The following is a 20,969-nucleotide window of genomic DNA, read 5'->3' as shown; positions in this document are numbered from 1 at the left end:
GCTGTCCTTGGGGCTGATGGCAAATGTTCCTGTTATTCTGTTGGTCCATCACAAATTAAACTGTTGATTTGTGGGGGTGAGTATCAAAGACTCTGCATTTTGTACATGGGAAAGCTATTGTAAAGTTGATACCCTAGCAAAGAAGCATTCTGAGGGAAGTACACCAGGGTTTAAAGTAAGTAGCTTGTCCCACCAGCAGCCTTTTTATTTATTCTGTGTATGTACCAGTGCCCACGGTGGTCAGAACAGGGTGTTGGATCCCCTGGAACTGGAGTTACAGAAGGTTGTGAGCCACCCACTGTGCGTGCTTGGCATGGAGCCTGGGTCTTCCACAAGAGCCACAAGTGACTTTACCCACTGAGCCATCTTGCTGGCTGGTATGTAGTTCTGAGTGGCGTCACACCAGCTTACTTTAATCCGATGTCTTGTAGCTCTGGTGGTGGTTATGTGGTGGCTGGTCCCACCCGGAGGGTAGCTCGTTTCTGATAGGCCAAAGTTCCCAGTGCACCCACCAGAGTTAGCAACAGTAGGCAGAACCCGGTGGGCAGAAGTAGGCCAGTCGTGGAAGGCCCATGGTCCAAGGAAGCCGGCAGCCTGGGAACATGGAAGGCACCGTTTGTCCTGTAGCAGTGTGCGGGCGTCACGGGACTGCAGCCTGTTTGAATCCTGCACTAGGGCAAACAAGCCACTAAAAGCCAACATAGAACCCGCCAACACCCAAGTCACTACAGCATCAAGTACCGAAAGAAGACCTAAGGTGAAGGCTAGCGCATGGGAAGAGACTGTTTTGGTAGCTAGATCAGTGAGGGCTGCTGAAAAGAGCTGTGATGGCGCCCTTACAGTGCAGCCCCAGGACTCCTGAGGCAGGAGGATTACAAATTAAAGATTATCCTCAGCTGTGGAGTCGATTTGAGGTCAGCTTGGTGCTAAATGACACCGAGTCTCAAAAAACCAAAACCAGGGAGGCAGAGCAGACGGATGTCGGGTGAGTTCAATACAAAGTTCTAGGCTACCCAGGGCTACACCGCGAAACCCCGTCTCAAACCTCCCCATTCCAAAAAAAGAAAAGAAAAAAGATAACTAAAATCCCGAAGTTTTAGGATTGGGGACCCCTATTACTGTTTGATGGACCCAAAGTGTCATTGGTATGTGTTTACTGAGATGCATAATCCTGTGTACACACACAAATGCATGCTTAACAAAGTGATGTCTGCACAGCAGGGATTCAAAGCGTACTATCTGGAACACAATCTTACTTGCTGTATTCAGTGGTAAAGATGGCGTCTCCATGGTGTACTTGGAGGGGTCTTTCTGTCAGGGCCAGGGTCAGGGCCCTGTGCAGTGCAGCAGCGGAAGGCCCTCGGCAGCCAGGAGACTTCCACAACATCACCGTGAACACCAAGCCCGTGGTGATGGACGGGCTATGGAAATAACACCTGAACAGACATTGAGATCTCTTAATGGAGGAGAGTGCTTGAGAGCGTAAGTGTAGGTTTCAGCCTGGGAGGAACAGTATGTAGAAAAAAGTGGGAAAGAAAAGACTTAGCGCATTCTCTGCGGGCCATTGTGTAAATAGGTGGAGCCCTTTCTTTACCTGCTAGTGCCATATCCTGTCACCAGAGCCTGCAGAACTACCTCAGCCAGCTCGTCTCTCTGTTCTTGTCCCAGAGAGTGGCCTGGGGTCCCAGTTAATCTTAAAGACAGCTGGAATAGCAGATCTTGAGTTGAAAGACTAGTGGGCGAAGAAGCGACAGCACTGGTGCCTTCATTACCCAGACACAGACGGCCTCGGGGACAGTGGAGAAGACCATAGTATCCAGGTATCTGCAAGGGGGTGGGAGGGTGTGAACTACAGCCTCAGTCACTTGCTTAGCGCTACATTCTAAGGAAAATGGCCACGTCGGAGGCATGGGCTAAGTAGATATTTAGAAGAGAAAAAAAAGGGTGGCTAGGGGCTGAGCATGCGGCTTAGTGAATGCAGTGCCCCAGGGTTGATGCCCAGCACTACCAAGTAAATGCATAAATAAAATAATTTAAAATTCCAAAGTACTAACTGACCATGAGGCTTGGTGGCTCCTATCTGTATTTCCAGTATATGAGAGGCTGAGGCTTGTCTCAAGTTTAAAGTTAGCCTGGGCTATATATTCAGTTCTGGGCCAGTCTGAGCTACAGAGTATTAAGAAGCCAGACAGTCGGGCTGGAGAGATGGCTCAGAGGTTAAGAGCATTGGCTGTTCTTCCAAAGGTCATGAGTTCAAGTCCCAGCAACCACATGGTGGCTCAGAACCATCTACAGTGGGATCTGGTGTGTAGGGGTACATGCAGGCAGAATACTGTATACATAATAAATCATTAAGAAGAAGAAGAAGAAGAAGAAGAAGAAGAAGCAGAAGCAGCAGCAGCTAGACAGTCACACCAGTCAAGCATTTCCTAACTTTTCTGCCTGTGTGCTCCTATTACTTGAAATTCTTACCTGAACAGCCTTTCCCGGAAGGCAGGGGATCCACGGCGACCCCTCCACTCGCACCTCGTATGCTCCCTTGTGTGTGCATTGATGTAAGTAGCAGCGGCCTGTGGGATCCTCCCTGGGGTCCGGAGTTCTCAAGGGTCGGCTGGTCTTGTCTTTGGAGAGCTCTTGGGAGGTCAGGTTGGCAAGGAAGCAACGGCTGTGCACATGGTAGATCTCCCCTTGGGGGTTCTCCGCTCTGGCTAGGAGTCCGTTCTCCTTCCAGCATTCACTCTGAAGTGCAGGGAAAGGGTAGAGTGGAGTGCAGTGGCCATGGAGGCAGACACCTCCTGGGCCCGCGCCCCCCCTGCTGTGTGGTGCACTCACCCCATTGGCTAAGGGTTTGTACATGCGGCAGCCTTCTAGCATTGGATCTGAGGAGCAGCTGCCCTTGTCCAGGTGCAGGTAGTGACAGCCCAGCCCACTGTGCAGAAGGGATAACAACAGATGACACTCTGTTCACTGGCAGTTGTAGAGCCCCCTGCCCGCTCAGAACGCACCTTTGGGTGCAGAAGAAGTCTGAGGGTTCCTTCCTGCACGTGCTCACGAGGCCAAAGTCTAGGCCAGCGCCTGCTCGTGTGGTAAGAAGAGAAAGCACTCAAAGACAAAAGGCCACGCTGGGCAGAGTGAAACACGCCTTTGATCCCAGCACTCGGGAGTGAGAGCTAAGAGGAACCCTGTGAGTTCCAGGCCAGTCTGGTCTACACCGCGAGTTCTAGGACAGCCAACACACGTAGCCAGACCCTTCATGTAAAACATGAAGCTCTAGCCGTCCCCTCACGAACTATACCTGAGCAGCAAATAAGGTCACTACCCACAAAGCTGACAGGTTATAAGTGTTCTGCAGATCTTTCTTATTTCTTACCCCGGCCCCACAGGAGTTCCTCTGCAGCACTGTAGTTGACCTGATACCAGCCTGAGTCTTCGAATGCAGCAAGAGTTAGCGGGTCAAGTCGGGTACGCTGGGCACCCTCAAAGGTAGCAGTCATTATAGAGCCCTGCAGAAGTCTGGACTCCCAGTGTGACGACACAGAGCCCTGTTGGATAAGGTAGCAAATGGCTGGTGGCTCCTGGGCTACTCCCACCTTCTCTCCCGTCACCCCAAGGTACTAGTCTCACTTCTTCTTCCAAAGGAACTCCCAACGAAGTCCCTGGTACACCCAAGTGCTTGGCCAGGCTGTGGCTGACCGCTGGAGTGGCGAGAAGCAGTTGTCCCCACTCGTCTTGCCTTGTCACTTGTTTCCTTGTGGAACAGTTCTCTCTAGCTGGCTTCAGAAACGGAAGAAGGCAACACGAGGAGAGGAAACCGAGGGAAGGGTGAAGCAGAATCAGAAGGTGGCGAAGTCCCTCCCGGTTGACACTTGAGGACGGCCACTCCCTCACTCCTTCTATTTACCGCTTAGTCCCGAGGGACAGTCTCGCCACATCTTGAAGAGCTGTCCAGAAAAACCCAGGGCGTGCAGCAGTTCATGTAGTGTAGCCTAGAAACAAACAGCTACCGAGTGAGGGGGTCTCTCCACATAACCAGCTCTTCTTAGAGCTTAGGGTACCTCCTGGTCCATCCTCTGTAGGCTCTTCCACTTTGTGAGAGACTGCCACCCGTCCCTGTCCCTGTCCCCAACTCATCATGCAGCAGTCACCATGACAACGTCACCGTGGCTGAGGCTGGGGCTGGTGAGATGTTGGGCACAGTAGACAATGGTGCCAGCGAGGGGCCTGTCTTCTGAGTCCAGTTGGCAGCAGGCAGCATAGGCTATGAGAGAGGGCTGCAAACAGGCCAGGAGAGGTAGGGCAGAAAGGAGGAGAGTGAGCTGATACAGGCAGATGGAATCTTCCATGAGACAGAGGAAGCAGGGCCTCTGAAGAGTTCTACCGGGGTGATGCCCATGGGTGGCATGGATTGGTAAAACCGCGTCTGTCTCCTTAACCAACTTTAAGAGTGACAGAGCAGGGCAAAGGGTCGGCTTTGAACCTCACCTCTCTGTGACACTTGGAAGTGTGTGCAACCCGCACATACAAGAGAAAGTCACTGTTCTGGACTCCGGGGCCGTCTGGCTGGATTAGTTGGGGCACACCATGCTCTGGCCACAGGGTATAGCCACGCAGGTGGGCATCAGGCAGCTGTCAGGGGATGAGGTCTACCGTAAGCTCAGCAGTGGATGGAAGCTGGCCACTGGAATGCGGGAGGTATCTGTGGACTGTCCCAGTACCATCCAGACAGCCAGCTGGGCTCAGAGCACCTCACAGCACATGCAAGGCCTGCGTTCAAACCGGAGCTTAAAAAAACCAAAAACCCAGATCCCCGCTTTAATGTGTTCTGAGGAGTGTGCGTGGCAAGGGACCTAGACTGTGTTATTAGGAAGAGAAAGATGGGACAATCCCACACATCTGTGATCAGCTCCTTTTATGTGCTGAGGGATTCGGTTAGTGCCCTTCAGATCCATCCCAAAGGCTGGGGAGGCGCTCTCACCTTTGCCCCAAGGCAGCTCTCTCCTTTGTACCCCGGGTTCAAGAGGCTGCACCTATCATCAACAACAACAACTTGTAGCAGTGAGCTGGAGACATTTCTAGATGTCTTTGGAGAAAAGGTCAACAGTGACAAACTCACCTGTGGTAGTTTGGGGCGTCCGGGTCTCCCCAGATGGCACGGCAGTAGCGTGTAGGGTCTCGACTCAGAAGCAGAGGTCCTTGTACCGGGAGGACTTAGGGCAAGACAACAGTTTCTTCATCCCTTCGTCTCCGAGTTCGAATTGTTGGGCGTGATGGTCTTTTTCTTAGGCCTCTGCCCCTCAGCCCTCCCTGGTAATTCCTGTCTCCTCACTTACCTGCTAGGGCACCTTGAATTCTTTGAGCGGCCTCTCTCACTGCAGCCAGAGCGCGAGATTCCACTTCGGGAGCCCACGCTTCACCGGATACAGGGTCTCTTAGGTAGTAGGCTTGGATTCTGAGGGGTTGAGGCTCATTGGAGGCAGAGAGAGGAAGGATCGAGGAGCGGAAGTGTGTGGGCATTTGGGAGAAAGAGGGCCTGAGAAGGGGCACGGACCTCTGGCTCTCGTCATGCAGACATCTGCTTGTGGCCACGCCAAGGAGGAGGAGCAGCCGCATATTCACTCCGTGTCTCCGCAGCCTTCCCTGGGTCTCGTCCGCTGTGGCCAGCTCACTCCGCCGCCCACCCCCACCCCTGTACTCTCTCTCTCCGCTCCACAGCCCCTGCACCACTCTGCACGATGGTAGAAGATTTGAAAGTTGTTGACTAGTACCACAGTTTCCTACCAGGAGGTCAGATAGGAACCACAGGGGGCAAAGCCGGCTCCTCTAGGGTGCCAGAGGTGGGGTCCTGGGGACTAGGAGCCTCCAGTTTATTTTTCCAGAGAGGGGCTACCCCACGTTCCTGGACCCCTGTCTTTCTCAGTAGGAAGCCTCGGAAACTCCCCCCAGAATGACAGAAAGTGGTGGCAATATAACGGGTGATGAATGTGGGGGGTGGTAGTTTTTATTTTTGTTTGCTTCCACTGTTGCTGTGCATGGATGCCTGCCTATCTCTTTGGAGGGGAGCAAACAGGTCCTGAACTTCCCTGGGCCAGCCTCTTAACTAAGCTGTGAGACTTTCAGGACTGATCTGCCCCTGTGTGGTACTGCCAGCAGGTACACAGCTAACATGTGGGTTGACTGATCCCTCCTGTGCCACAGGACTGCGAGGCTTCGCAGAATCGGTTTGCTGGTTCACCAGAGAGGGACGATAAACTGCAAACCATGCACGTGACAGGAGATCAAAGATATTCTTTGCAAAGCGCTGGAGGCCCTTTGTTTTCTCCGCTCCTACGGTGCTTTTTTTCTGGGCTGTTTCCTGTTTGGCCACCCTTCCTCCCCTGCCTCGCTAACTCCCACCTTTCCTGTAGTTACTCTGGGAACCCTTTCTTAACATCTTCACCCCAAATTCCACACCCCTCAGAGGTGGGAGGGAAGGCTCACAGGAGGTCCCCCGCCCCTCAGAGCTCCTGAGGAGACCAGCTTTTCTCTGAGGTCTTACCTGCCCGGGTTCTTCCTGCTCTCCCAGACTCCTAGAAGAAGCCGGCTTCCTGTCAGGTCTTCAGCGTGGGCACCCATGCCTAACTCTATTACTTTAATTTCTTTTCTCTCACTATGTACCCCAGGCCTTGAACTTGTAACCCACTTACCTTTGCTTCCCAAGTGCTGAGATTACAGCCATGCACAATTGTGTCTTCTCTGCCTTTCACATGTTAAAACAGCGTATCTAATTAATGTCAGGTGAGGGCTAGAGTTTATTCATGTTTGTTTTTTGAGACAGGGTTTTTCTGTCTTAACAGCCCTGGCTGTCCTGGAACTAGCTCTGTAGACCAGGCTGGCCTGCTCTGCCTCCTAAGCTCTGGGATTAAAGGTGTGTGTGCCACCACGCCTGGTAAAGTTAATCTTATTATTATTATTATTTTTTTTTTTTGAGGCTGTGTAACCTTGGCTGGCCTGAAACCCTCTATGCAAACCACGCTAAACTGGAGCTCCCAGGGATCTGCCTACCTCTGGAGTACTGAGATCAAAGGTGTGCACCACCACGGTCGGCTCAGGACTACAGAGGTTTAAGGAAATGTATTGGCTTCTCTTGAAGGCAAATATATTTTTACATGTGACAACTGTGACAAGGGAGGCACCCCACTCTGGACCCAGAGACTCCCAGTGCTGTCCCTTTTTATTTACGTCATTTTGACTGAGCGCCACAGCCTTCTCATTTTAAGGAAGATTATACTTGAAGGAGTGCAGCGAGAGGCAAGTGACCCTGCAGAGCCTACCAGTGCCCAGGGCAGTTCTGAGCACTCGCGGTTCTCCCAGAGGACTCCAGCTGAGTTCCTAACACCTACGTCAGGTGGCTCACAACTACCTCTTACTCCAGCTCCACGGGGATCCAGGGTCTCAGGCCTCCACTGGCCCTCATGTATATATACCCATCCCACCTGCATATACATAAATAAAAATAAAGCACATTCTTGGAAAAGAAAAAGAGCAGTACCCAGCTCATGTTAACTTCTAAATCAAGAAAAGAATATGAGCCGGCCGTGGTGGCGCACGCCTTTAATCCCAGCACTTGGGAGGCAGAGGCAGGTGGATCTCTGTGAGTTCCAGGCCAGCCTGGTCTACAAAAATGAGTCCAGGATAGCCAAGGCTACAAAGAGAAACCCTGTTTCAAAAACAAAAACAAAAGAAGAATAAGTATTATACAGACTGGGGCAAGGTCCTGATTTCTCTTTCAGGAGGAGGGAGGAAATTACACACACACACACACACACACACACACACACACACACACACACACGCTGAAGTTAAGAGAGTTTAGAATTAAAAAATTTATTATTGGGGCTGGAGAAATGGATGGCTCAGTGGTTAAGAGCGCTGCCTGCTCTTCCAGAGGTCCTGAGTTCAATTCCCAGCAACCACATGGTGGCTCACAACCATCTATAATGTAATCTGATGCCCTCTTCTGCAGATAAAGCACTCATATGCAATAAATAAAATAAATAAATCTTTAAAAAATTTATTATTAACAGATCTACAAGTTTGAAGGGACTCTTAATCTTATAGGCTTATATAGCTTTCTCCAGGTGTCTGAAGACTGTTTTCCATGGATAAAAACAAAACAAAACAAAACGAAAAAGGAAAAAACAAAAAACCAATAAGTAGTTTTTAATAAGATGAATTCAGTTGATCTGGCTGGCTGAGTTCCAAGCCCTTCTCCACCGCTACGCCTATTATTTGCTGCCCCCTGGTGGCCATGCTGAGAAAGGCATGACCCTGCTGGAGTAGGGTGTGTGTGTGATACACATGATGTGGGGATGATGGAACTTGACCCATTCTCTCCGAAGAACAGGGACACTTTAATTTTCCTCCATTGCCTGCTTATAAGCAGAGTATATGATACCTCCCAGGTCTGACAGCCTACCCCAGGAAGTGACAGCTAACTAAAGTGTATTCATTTTAGGACCTACTGTCAGTCCCATACAGATGCAGAAAATGCCTGCAAGAAATACCTTGCCCCCCCCCCCTTCCAACGCATCCGCCCATTGCTCACCAGGCAGAAGAGAACATTGATTTGTATATCCTGTTTCCCAGCAGCAATTCTTTCACATTTTTAAAAAGAGCCTTTAAAAGACGTGTTTTATGGGTGTATTTTGTCCTTGTGTATATATGCACTGCACGTGCATGCCCTGGGCCTATGGCGGTCAGAAGAGGGTGTCCGAGCTCCTGGGCTTGGGGCTGCTGTTGATGGTTGTCAGTCACCATGTGGGTACTGGGGACTGAACACAGTCCCTGCAGGAGCCACAGGTGCTCTTAACCCCTGAGCCATCCGTCATCCTTCTTTGACACTTTTGTTTTGTTTTGGTTTGGTTTTGGTTTGTTTTTCGAGACAGGGTTTCTCTGTGTAGCCTTGGCTGTCCTGGACTCACTTTGTAGACCAGGCTGGCCTCGAACTCACAGCGATCCGCCTGCCTCTGCCTCCCAAGAGCTGGGATTAAAGGCGTGCGCCACCTGGCTTTGACATCTTTTTAGTACTATGTATTATATTACACTTGAACCCTAGATCCTCCTTTCTACTGAAATCCAGTGCTGAGACCACCAAAATGTATTATTATGCCCAATTCTATGTTATTAATTAATTAATTATGTTTTTCTTCAAGGCAGGGTTTCTCTGTGTAGCCTTGGCTGTCCTGGAACTCACTCAGTAGACCAGGCTGGCCTCAAACTCCCAGACATCCCCCTGTCTCTACCTCTTGTGCTCTGGGATAAAAGGCATGCGACACCATCATCCAGATCCTTTCTTTTTTTTTTTTTTTTTTTTTTTTTGTTGTTGTTGTTGAGACAGAGTTTCTCTGTGTAGCCTTGGCTGTTCTGGACTTGCTTTGTAGACCAGGCCACCAATGCCCAGCTTATTTATTTTTTGTTATTTTTTTTCCAAGACAGGGTTTCTCTGTGTGGCCTTGGCTGTCCTAGGCTCACTTTGTAGACCAGGCTGGCCTTGAACTCACAGCAATCCGCCTGCCTCTGTTTCTGAGTGCTGGGACTAAAGGCGTGCACCACCACACTCGGCTTAATTTTTTATTTTTAAGATTTATTTAGAGCTGGAGAGATGGATCACAGGTTCAGAGCACTGGCTATTCTTCCAGAGGTCCTGAGTTCAATTCCCAGCAACCACATGGTGGCTCACAACCATCTATACTGGGATCTGATGCCCTCTTCTGGCCTGCAGATAGAGCACTCATACATAAAACAAACAATAATAAAACATTAAAAAAGGATTATTTATGGGGAGCTGGAGGGATGGCTCAGCGGTTAAAAGCATTGTCTGTTCTTCCAAAGGTCCTGAGTTCAATACTCAGCAACCGCATGGTGGCTCACAACCATCTAAAATGAGATTTGGTGCCCTCTTCTGGTGTGCAGGCATACAGGCAGAATAGTGTATAAATAATAAATAAATACATTTAGAAAAAAAAAAAGATTTACTTATAGCTGGGCAGTAGTGGCTCATGCCTTTAATCCCAGCACTCGGGAGGCAGAGGCAGGTAGATCTATGAGTTCAAGGCCAGCCTGGTCTACAGAGTGAGTTTCAGGACACAGAGAAACCCGTCTTGAAAAAACCGGAAAAAAAAAAAAAGAATTCATTTTATGTGTATAGTGTTTTGCTCCATGTGCATGTGTGTGCCACGTGTGAGCCTAGCATCGAATCCCCGGGAACTGGACTTGCAGGTGGTTGTGAGCCATCACATGAGTGCTGAGAACCGAGCCCAACATCGCTGCAAGAGGCGCAAGTGGCTCCTAACTGATGAACCTCTCTCCATCGCCCCCAGCTCCATCTTGACTTTTATGTGACTCGGTTTTCCTACCAGACCTCAGACAGAAATATGTTGTATTCGTCTCTTGGAAGATGTATGAAATAACTACGGAGGGGTGGTGGAAGCGAGAAAATGAAGATGAGGCGAGGGGAAGGTGAGGAGTTACACCAAGAGTAACCACTGTCTAGGCAGTGGTGGCGCACACCTTTAAGCCAGCACTCGGGAGGCAGAGGCAGGAGGATCTCTATGAGTTCGAGGCCAGCCTAGGGTACAGAGCAAGTTCCAGGACAGCTAGAGCTGTTACACAGAGAAACTCTTGTCTTTAAAAATAATTTTAAAAAATAGCCATTGTCTTATCAAGAAGGCTTTGTGACCTGATGTTGTTCCAAACTATTTATTTATTTATTATTTTTTGTTTTGTTTTGTTTTTCAAGACAGGGTCTCTCTGTGTAGCCTTGGCTGTCCTGGACTTCATTTGTAGACCAGGCTGGCCTCGAACTCACCGCAATCCTCCTGCCTCAGCCTCCCGAGTGCTGGCGTGCACGACCACGCCCGGCATTCCAAACATTTTATGCTCCTATGATTCTCCCAGAAATCTTAGGAGGTTTAGGTATTATTGATAGTGTCCTAATTTTACAGTTGAGTCACAGCAAAATTAGGCAGTACATTAGCTGTGTAGGATTTCAGCCCACCTGATCACACCTGCTTGGCTTCTCAGCATGGCTTCTCACATTCACCCAGAGAAGCAGAAGTTCCCTTAGGATGAAACGAGAAACAGGAGAGATGAAGGGAGGAACGAAGATGGGGACAGGAGAGGATGCGGAGGAAGAAAGACGCGAGATGTTGGAGAAAGGAGGATTACTCCATGGAACAAGAAGTTGGGGGGTCCTGAGAGAAACTGTGAGGGAGGGTAGCCTGAGGAACGCAGTCACCACAGGTGGTGGCGCTGCGGCTGTGATGACGTCACCGCGGGCCCGCTCTGCCCGGCGCGCTCTCCTCTTTCAGATCCTTCGCCCTTCCCCCGCTAACCCTCTGCCTCCACTCCACTTGGGTGAGATAGTCCCAGGGCTGAGCCCAGAGCCTTATCATCATCACAAACTGAAGCGCCTATGAAATAACGGCGTCAAACACCCTTCTCTGATATGATCTCTTTTCCTTATGGTTTGTTGCTAGGTTGGGTCACTGCAGCTGCTGGACAAGCTGGCTGGGGAACTGCCTCCCCTTCTCAGTCTTAGGGTGTGGACTCTCCACTGAAATTCTTTCCTGAATCTCTTCACACACAGCACCCCCCCCCCCATCCTTTCCACCAGTCTTAGATGGATCCAGCACTTGCCTGCATTTGTGTTTGAACAGCTAAGGACCACCGAGGATGTCACTGCAGAAGACTGACCATTATCCATACCGTCAACTTCAGTCGTGTAGTCCCAAGCCAGAAATCTCAGCTCTCTCTCGCGCCCTTAGCAACTGGGATTTTATCCCTTCAGTCTGCAGCCTCTCCTGCAGCTCTGCCACGTCTGGAGCCTCTTCTTTGACAGTGGTCAAGAAAAGCTGCAAGACAGGAACACAGTCAGTCAGCTACAAGCCTTTTATTTTTATCGTTTTAAGATGGGATCTTGCTTTGCAGCCGGTGCTGGCAGACTGGCCTTAACCTTGCCATTATTTTTTCTTAGTCTACTGAATGCTAGGATTGCAAGCCTGCTTCTTTATGCCCAGCCACCGCACCCCTTGCCCCCCCTTTTTTTAAAAAATTATCACCATGTTTGGTGTTTTGAGGCAGGGTCTCACTATTCGTGTCCTTGGCCTTGAACTCACTAGGAGACCAGGCTAGCCTCAAACCCATCTGCCCCCTGCTTAAAGGCCTATGCTACCATGCCCAACTCAGATCTATGCGTTTTAAACTTTTGGATATGTTTTACATTTTTTTTCTTTGGAGGCTGGAAAGTTGGCTCAGCAATTAAGAGCACTTGCCATTCTTACAGACCTAGGTTGGATTCCCAGCACCTACATGATGGCTTACAACCACCCAGAACTTCAGTTTGGGGGGTACTGATAACCCTAACCCCCTTGGACACCTGGAATACATGTGGCGCACACATATACATGCAAGCAAAACACTTACACATATAAAATACAATAAAATCTAAAAATAAAATGAAAAAAATTGTGTTTGTGCGTTGTGTGTGTGTGCATGTGTGTGTGCAGGGTGTGTATGCGTGTATGCGTGCATGTGTGCATGTGTGCACTGTGTGTCTGTGTGTGTGCATGAGTGCGTGTGTGCACTGTGTGTGCGCGTGCGCTGTGTGTGTGTGTGTGTGTGTGTGCGCACGCGCTGTGTGTGCAGTGTGGTGTGTGTGTGTGTGTGTGTGTGTGTGTGTGTGTGTGTGTGTGTACATTCATGCCATGGTACACACAGGCATTGGTTCTCTCCCTTTACCACTGGGTTCTGGGTATCAAACCAGCATCAGGCTTGACAGTAAATGCCTTTACCTTCTTAGTGATCTTGCTAGCTCCCTATTTCTAATTTTTATGTTTTATCTTTTTCCTTTCTAAGAGAGTGAGGGAAGGGGTTCTCTTCTTTTGGAAGGGCAGTTCTTCCGTTGTGCTCTGGAACTCCCCTGAGGGAGCTTGGGGAATCCGGCCTCCGCTCTGAGCTCACTCCAGGCATCCCTCTCTCTCCCAATCTAGTCTTCCCAACTCCAAGCACAGAGCGTGCCAGTGAAGACTGAAGACTTGCTGGCGGCCAGTCGTCTCTCTGTGGGAAAGTCTGCTTTTTGCTAGACTTCCCTTTTGAATTCTGCTTCTATGTTGCTCCCTCAAACAAGCCTTTCTCGGCCCTCACATTTAAAGTAGATGCGGTAAATGGGGCATGGTGGCACACGCACGCCTTTAATCCCAGCACTCAGGAGGCAGAGGCAAAAGGGTCTCTTTGAGTTTGAGGCCAGCCTGGTCTACAGAGCGAGTTCCAGGACAGCCAGAACTATTACAACAGAGAAACCCTGTCTCAAAAAACCAAATAAAGTAGATGCCCTGATTGTGATCATTGGTGCCAGGTGTGGTGGTGCACCCCGTAATTCCAGTACCTGAGAGGCTGAAGCAATAGGGTTAAGAGTTCAAGTCCAAGGACCTGTAATCCCAGCACTTGGGAGGCAGAGGCAGGCGGATTTTTGTGAGTTCAAGGCTAGACTGGTCTACAAAGTGAGTCCAGGACAGCCAAGGCTACACAGAGAAACCCTGTCTTGAAATCCCCCCCCCCCGAAAAAAAGGAGTTCAAGTCCAGCCTGGACTACCATAGTGAGACCCTGAGTTAGAACAAACAAAACTTAACCACAGATCACCTCTGCATTAGCCACACAGCAGTGGCCACGTTCTAGGATTGTGTATTTGTGGTGCCATGCTTGTCTGCTATGCTTAATAACTGTAGATTCTACGGGAGCAAAAGGACCCTCATTTATAGCCTGCAGTTCCTATAGCAGGTAAGGCGCCTGGCCAAGAGCAAGTGTCCCATAAAGCCTTTCCAAAGAAAACCATGAATGTTGCGAGAGGCGAGGTGAGGACAGAAGGCAGTAAAAGAAATGGAGCGTGATGGGTTCTGCCTGAAATCTCAGCACTCGGGAGGCAGAGGCAGGAGAATTGCTTTACATTCTAGGCTAGCCTGGCCTTCGGTGTAAGACCCTGTCTCAACAAACAAAAGCAGCCAGTGAGGCTGTCATGGAACACCAAGGTACAGAGAGGAGGTTTACTGTGCTAGCCCGAGAAGGCTATTAGACCCAGGGTGGGCTTCTAGGAGCGCTCTGTCTTGAGGCCAGGATACTTTGGAGGTTTGAAGACGGGGTAGGTGGGTGGAGCTGGCCTTTATCTCAGAGTGCAGCCCCAGCTAGCCTCGGATGTTGACAGGGGGAGCTAACAGGGCTTTTGCAAACCTTCCCAGTTGCAGAAAGCCAGCAGTCTGTGGGACAGGTGGGTGGGGCCCTGGGCTTATCTCCCAAGCACAGTCCTAACCTCAGATGGTAACTAAGGGGGAGCTAGTGGGAGTTTTGCAAACCGTCCCGATTGCAGCAGGCCTGGATGGCCTGGCCAGGGTCACCACGCCGCTAGGTGTTGCAGGGGATGTTAGGGGGGTTTAAGTTTGAGTGTCTTGGAGGAAGCTTAGCTTTCAGGGCACTGGGGTGGGGCCGTGCCTCTAACTACATCATACCTTGCTTCTTTTTAAGACAAGTGGGAGGCCACAGCTCTTGGTGGTGGTGGTGGTGTTGGGCGGGGGGGGAGTGAGTATGTCTTTTTCTGCAAGCAAGACCTTCCCACAAGGAGACAGGACACTTCCCTGTTCCCTCAAGTGACAGCTGATGGCTGTTTTGATGAAGCCAAGTTGTCCATTTTGCTTTGAAGACACCTCCCTTCTGTCTCCGTGGAGAGAATCTTTCACCTGCTGTTGGTTTTCTGAGGTCAGGCTAGGGAGTACTGTCCAGGTTAGACCACTTTCACTTGGGAGGAGGAGCTGTTCTTGGGGGGGGGGGGGACAAGTGAATGTCCAAGCAGAGTGTGAAGGCCCTGGGCCCTGCTGTCTCGTCCCCTCTATTCTAGAGTCTTTTCACCGGCTTGGAGCAGGGCAAGGGGTGGAGGTGAAGAGGCCTCTTTCCACCACAACCCCAACCGGGATCTTGCAACACTGGGATGGGGGCCGGAGGGGCCCCCGGGAGTGAGGCAATCTCTGGGGGTTGGGAGGTGTGCACCGAGGGGGGCAGCTTTCACAAGCACCGGCTGACTGACCTTGGCAGACTCACCTTGGGCAGCTTCCTCCCTCGTGGTATCTCCGTATCTCCCCACAACCTTCCTTCTCACAGGCTTCCCTGTAGCCCGAGAGCGAGTGAGCGAGTCTCAGTTGTTCTTTACCTCAGTTCTGCTCAAGAAGAAAAAAGGGGGCTTCTGAACAAGAAGAAGGGGTGCGCCTGGGCATGGGCAGGGCTTGCTTTGCTGCTTTTCACACGTTCTCAAACCCTGCTCATGGAGCCTTTCCAAACTGTGGCAGGGCTTGGCCAACTGCTTCTCCTTCCTCCTGCTGGGTCCTTTCCCAGTGGACAGCCCTGAGAGGTCATTCTCAGGGAAGAGATAACCCAGCTCGCCTCCCCAGCTCCAGCGTCAGGGCAGAGGGGACGGCAGGAGAGTCTTTTGCCAGTTCCTTTCTGTAGAGGATGTGTCTCCTGGCCTTCTCAAGTTCGTCCTTTCAGGTCTTACGGGCTGTCCTCAGCACCTGCCATTTGCATGGCCCTTCCAGACTGTGTTCACTCTAGACTCTACACCACTTCCTCCAAGAGGCCTTTGGCTCTCCTAGCTGAAACAGTATCTGTTTGTTAATTTGATTATCCCCCACCCCCCACCGCCCACAGGTACCTTCATGAAATGAAAGTACTTGATAAAGGTGTGCAAGGACAGTCGTGGAAAGCTACTGGAGGCATTGCCACCTTTGTGCCCTAAGGGCAGGGGGATGCTAAGAGAGGGGCCACAGGCACAGTCAGCTCCCCTCTCCTCCAGCCTTCCCTCTTACAGCAGCTCCCCTCACCTCCAGGGGAAACCTGCTGCTGATGGAAGGCAGCCTGCAGAGCGTGGAACAGCCTTAGGAAAAGGGATGGTGTCGGGGAGGGCCACAGGAGACAGGAGGCATGGCCTCTTTCTTCCTATTCCTGCAGCCAAGAAATGGTTCTCTTTCTCAGAGAGGATGCTTGACAGTGCTTGGTGGATAAATTACTTGGGCCCGAGCCAGCAGCTCCCGTCAGATTGAGAGTCTCTTGCAGGTGGCAGGACACGTCAGGATAGAGTCGCTCAGAAAAGAGTCGGGATGTGTTTGCTCTGCTCCTTGTGTCAGTGAGATGTCATTGGGGTGGTGTCTCTTCTTCAGCCTCAGTGCCCATTGGAAAGACTCCTATCACAGCAGGTGCGGTGGCGCACGCCTTTAATCCCAGCACTTGGGGGGCAGGGGCAGGTGGATCTCTGAGTTGGAGGCCAGCCTGGTCTACAAAGCAAGGTCTAGGACAGGCAACAGCCAGGGCTACACAGAGAAACCCTGTCTCAAAAACCAAAACCAACCAACCAAAAAAAAAAAAAAAACAACAACAAAAAAAACAAAAAACCTCTTATCTGAGGAATGACGGGTCACTGGGGGGCTGGGAGGAGACACAGTTCAGAGTGGTGACGGGGGGGGGGGGGGGGGGAGAAAGCTCAGACAAATCAGATCCCCCAAAATGAGTCCAAGGGTGCATGGGGGAGACCCTAAGCCTGAGCCACTAGCTGCATTCCGTGCATCCCCCATCCCTGGGCTGAAGTCAAGGTGAGAGGATTTTCCCAGGTGCCACAGTGACAGACACCTTTACCTCCTACTCAAGCAACACCCATTAGCCCTCCACCCAAAGGTTCAAGTCTACCCTAATGGGAGCTTGGCTGAAGACCTGAGGACACTGAAGAGCTTGAGGGAAAAGAGAGAGTGCTGAGACACAAAAGTTCTGCCTGAGGTTAGCCTGGTACCCACAAGACTTCTGGGACACATGAGAGCTTCTCTCACTGAGGCCTGAGGTGGAAGGAGAAAGAGCCCTGTGATGATCCGTAGACATCCCCTCCCCCCTCCCCCCTCCCCGCCCCCCCCTCCACCCTCCCCCGTTGTAGCTGTTTACTCACTGTTACCTTTTTTTTTTTTAATTGCTTTGTGGTGCTAGCAATGTGACCTAGGGGCTCCTGGGAATCCTAGGGGAGCCGTCTGCCAGCTCACTCCCATCCCCAGCCCTCACTATCCCTTGCCTGTGGCTCACGTGCTACCTCAGTGTTGTTTTTCCCTGAGGGGAGGCTGCGAGAGTGGAGGAAAGACTTACGCAGTGCTGAGGCAGCAAAGGGCCGAAGGCGTTCTTATCCTCCCTGGCCCTCCCTGCTTTATCTTCGAGATGCGGCTCATGCTATCTGGCCTGTCTGAGGGCAAAGCTCACCCAGATGATCTCTTGAGGTCTCTCCTAGAGCCTCTCGAGATCTGTGATTTCACGGAGCTAGGTTTGATTCTGCCCCTAAATAGCTGTGTGGTTCTAGATGGTCTCTTCTTCTCTCTGAGGCCCCGGGGCTCCTAACCTGCAAAATGAGAAGTTTAAATGACCTGAAGTCTGTCTATTACTATTTATTTATTTTAAGCAAAATGGAGCCGGAACAAATATTCATGCCCTCCAACCTGCCAAACTCCATTTCTCTATGAAAATAGCACCACGAGATAGATACCCAGATTCCTCCTGTGAAGATGGGGGAAACTGAGGCACCGAAAGGAGAGTTAAGCGGCTCAAGGTCAGACAGCCAGTAAGTAGCAGAGGCAAACCAGTCGCTCTCAGTCACTGCACTGTTTTGCTTCCTGGCCTGTGGGGGGAGAAAACACCTGGAGTGTGGGGTTTTCCGGATACAGACTCAGGGTCAGTGTTCTCACGTGCGCATCAGATCCTGACTTCTCCCCCAAGGGCTCACCTTCTCCAGTGTTAGGGAGCCAGTGCCCTAGCGGGTGAAGGATAAAGCTAGGAGTGAGAATGTGGAGACGGAGTGCCGGATCAAGAGCTGAGGGACCACAGATACGCCAGAGCCATCAGAAATTTTCCCGTGTGCACCTGGGAGAAGAGCTCCCAAGCTTTAAAGTCAAGAGAACAGGCCAAGGATCATTGGGCCTGGCACTGGAGCTGTGTAGTACCGGGGTCACCCTGAGCCCCCCCAAAATCCTCTCAGGTCAGTGCACATCCCGGCACCGGCGTGCAGAGTGGTGGGTACCAAGCATTGGTTCAACTTACAAAGGACCAAGTGGATGGGTGGAAGGACATGGAGGAGAAGTGACAGAAAAGTAGAGTGACAGGCCTCAGCTGTGGCTGGTCAGGATGTCAGTAGTTATAGGTGCTCATTTGGACATGGGGACGAGAATGAGTGGACCTAGCCATATGTATCCCCTGCCGTCGGTCTCTTCCGTGAGTATACACACAGCACCCCCACCAGGCCCAGGCCCAAGACCCAGTGAACAGCTCCAGCATCAAGTCACAGTGCGGTTTATTGAGCCACAGAATCATTTGGGTCCCGACCTTCCCAGCCACTGGCAGCCATTGTCTGTGTGACCTCTGTTTCAGGCTTGGCCCGTTCAGGATTCTGGGGACCTGGGAGGGTGGGGGTGGGGGCAGTCCTTCAGGTTCTGGTGCCCACAGTCTGCCAGGCAGGCTCAGCTGCAGCCCCCCACCCCCTTGATGAGACTGGCAGCCTCGGGGATCTGTCGGAAGAGGTTGCGCAGAGTGTCCAGCTCCTGGGTGAGCTGCTCCACGCGGCTGCGCAGACGCTCATTCTCAGCCATGTACTCCAACACCTTCTGCTGTGTCTCCATAATGCGCCTCTTGGCCTTGTCCCGGCTCTTGCGCACGGCGATGTTGTTGCGTTCGCGCCGCAGCCGGTACTCTAGGCTGTCTTTGTTTACTGCCTTCTTGCCCTTGTGTGAGGGGCCTGCTGGGGACGGTGCCTTGAGGAGCGGACTGCAGGGAGGGGCGGTGGCAGCCACAGGGGCCTGGAGGGTAAGTCAGAGGGACAGAGAGGTGAGGGTCTCCCAGGAGGCAGAGCAGGGGGGCCGAAGCAGGAATCCTAGCAGCAAGGACATCCTTGGGACCTCAGAGGAATACAGGGCTTCTAGGCAGCGCCCGCCTCCCAGCCATCACACTGTCTCTGATCAAGATGGTAACCCAGATAGATGCGCATGGTCCTTGGTCTGAGACCAGAGCTTTCTTTCACGCTATCATATTCTCTGAGGACGCTTTCCTTTGAGTTGTCTGTAATAGGTCTCCCGTTCTACAATTCTACAGTCAACCACGTTTCTTCCCGAAGCAGACAGGAGAGAAACAAGAGAAGGGAGGTGGGGTGGGGTGGGGAGACGTGGACAGCAGGGAAGTTGGGCCGAGCTAGATCAGGACAGAGCAGCTGCTACGAAGTGTCTCCAGGACACAGTGGAGTTCAGAGAAGTGAATTCACAGAGGGAGCGGGGCCCTGAGGTGGGCCATGGTCCCAGAGAAGCACCAAACGCAGACTGGTTAGGGAAGTCCACTAGTTAGGGTCCCCTCATTAACCACCTTGCTCCAACCCGGGAGAAAACAGGGAGGACTGTCTGGGTCTTACCTTGAGGACGCGCAGGGGCTGGCCAGGGGCTGCCAGGGTCGGCGGGAGGTGCACCGCTGTCTGCCCACAGTGTGCCACTTGGTACTGCAGGGGATTGTAGCTGCCTCGGCTGGTGCCTCGGTTGCCCTCTGGCCCACGAGGCTCTTCCTTCACTGCCACAGCCCTGGGGTCGTAGCTTCCTGGGTTGCTGTAAATGCCAGGCCCCAAAGCCTTCCTATCTGGGCCATATGTGTGTGAGGGGTAGGCATATGGCCGAGGGTCAGCCGGCAGGTAGTGGGGGAACGAAGGGGTTCCTGGGCCCTTAAGGCTTCGGGCTTCAGGCGCTGGCTTCATGGCAAAGAGGTCGGAAAGTAGCTGCTCTTCTCCAGACTCGATGTAGGCAGAGAGGTCGATGGAGGCCTCATGCTCACACATGTCCCCCAGCTCCCCGGGCCCAGATCGAGCCCCTGAGAACTCAAGTGGCTGCTGGCCACCCCGAGGCTCACACTCATAGTAGGTCCCGTGGGACATGGCTGGCCCGCCCCCTTGGCTCCCCGCCCCTGGGTCCTGTGCTCGGGGGCACTCGCTGGGATGGTCAGCCTGCTCTCTCTTGATCTCTCCCCTGTCCTAGATTTGTCCTAGGTCTGTCCTCTCTGATCTTCTCTGTCACCCACTCCTACGTGGCTTCTCTCTCCTCCTCCTCCTCCGCTTCCTTTTCCCTCTCTAGTCAGTGCCTCTCTTTTCTTCCCTTTTCCCCTCTCTCCTTGGTGTGACTCAGGGAGGGGCAGGGCACACCCCAGAGGGAGGGGTGCTTAGCAGTTAGGGCGCTCTTTGGTGAGGCCCTAGCCACAGTCCAGAAAGTGCTGTTTGGGAAAATGGTCCCTCTTGTCCTGTGAGCTCAAGGAATTCTAACCCCTCGCCCAGGGCAGCTCCTATGACTGTGCCTTCCTCCAGCTACCAAGGAGATCTGGGCAGAGTGCAACAGAGAGAGCACTCCTCCAGTGCCAACTTGGTCTAAACTCCCTCCTTGAAGAATCTTCCTCCAGGTCCCATCCTCCCCACCCCAAGACCTGAATTCCACCTACCCTGGGGTAAGGCCCACCTCTTACAGCTTTCTCCTGGGTGTAGGCCATCATTGTTTGAAGGGTTTCGGAAACCGTACTAGGTTCTAGGACCAAGCCACCCGTGGCCCTAGCTCAGGGTGTATGCTAGTTTTGAGACAGGGTCTCATTATGTAGATCAGGCTGGCCTTGAACTCACAGAGTTCTGCCTGCCTCTGCCTCCAGGGTGCTGCTATTAAGGTTCTTTGGCTAGGTCTTTGCACAGGGCTTGTGCTCATGTCTCCAGACCTGGCCGTCTCTAAAGCAGCCTGACATAGTCCTGTGCTGCCTGGGCAGAGCTGAGGTTTGTGGGCAAGACCTGGACCCTGTTCCTCAGGCTCAGGCAGGCTGCTGCCCCAGAACCAACAGACAGGATCTGCTCGGAAGCCCCAGT

The 20,969-nt window shown here is 51.9% G+C and overlaps 2 protein-coding genes and 1 long non-coding RNA gene across 4 annotated transcripts; 1 reads left to right on the top strand and 2 right to left on the bottom strand.

Moving 5' to 3' along the window:
- The first annotated feature begins 42 nt into the window (after positions 1–42).
- On the top strand, positions 43–11,636 carry LOC311589049. Of its 2 annotated transcripts, none has more exons than XR_014776397.1 (3): positions 43–76; positions 1,669–1,820; positions 11,517–11,636. It is a non-coding gene; the product is annotated as an uncharacterized lncRNA (long non-coding RNA). The 2 variants fall into 2 exon arrangements; XR_014776398.1 differs by lacking the exon at positions 11,517–11,636 and adding an exon at positions 10,398–10,497.
- Positions 49–8,880, bottom strand: CIROP (ciliated left-right organizer metallopeptidase). The gene is made up of 14 exons (XM_084767295.1): positions 5,331–8,880; positions 5,114–5,207; positions 4,976–5,027; positions 4,483–4,626; positions 4,146–4,271; positions 3,902–3,986; positions 3,625–3,770; positions 3,371–3,542; positions 3,006–3,075; positions 2,833–2,929; positions 2,473–2,739; positions 1,595–1,824; positions 1,257–1,436; positions 49–594 (listed from the first exon to the last, which is right to left on the bottom strand). The coding sequence occupies exons 1-14, from the start codon at positions 5,608–5,610 to the stop codon at positions 444–446; spliced, it is 2,094 nt and encodes a 697-aa protein (XP_084623421.1). The 5' UTR covers positions 5,611–8,880; the 3' UTR covers positions 49–443.
- A 6,749-nt stretch (positions 11,637–18,385) lies between the features above and the next one.
- On the bottom strand, positions 18,386–20,391 carry CEBPE (CCAAT enhancer binding protein epsilon). Its single transcript, XM_084767639.1, has 2 exons — positions 19,497–20,391; positions 18,386–18,894 (listed from the first exon to the last, which is right to left on the bottom strand). Exons 1-2 carry the CDS (start codon positions 20,004–20,006, stop codon positions 18,559–18,561), a joined length of 846 nt encoding a protein of 281 aa, XP_084623765.1. The 5' UTR covers positions 20,007–20,391; the 3' UTR covers positions 18,386–18,558.
- Between the last annotated feature and the right edge of the window lie 578 nt (positions 20,392–20,969).

The sequence above is a fragment of the Acomys minous genome, assembly GCF_964271855.1.
Source record: "Acomys minous genome assembly, chromosome: 18".
Classification (NCBI taxonomy): domain Eukaryota; kingdom Metazoa; phylum Chordata; class Mammalia; order Rodentia; family Muridae; genus Acomys; species Acomys minous.
This window is presented reverse-complemented; position numbering and strand designations above follow the sequence as displayed.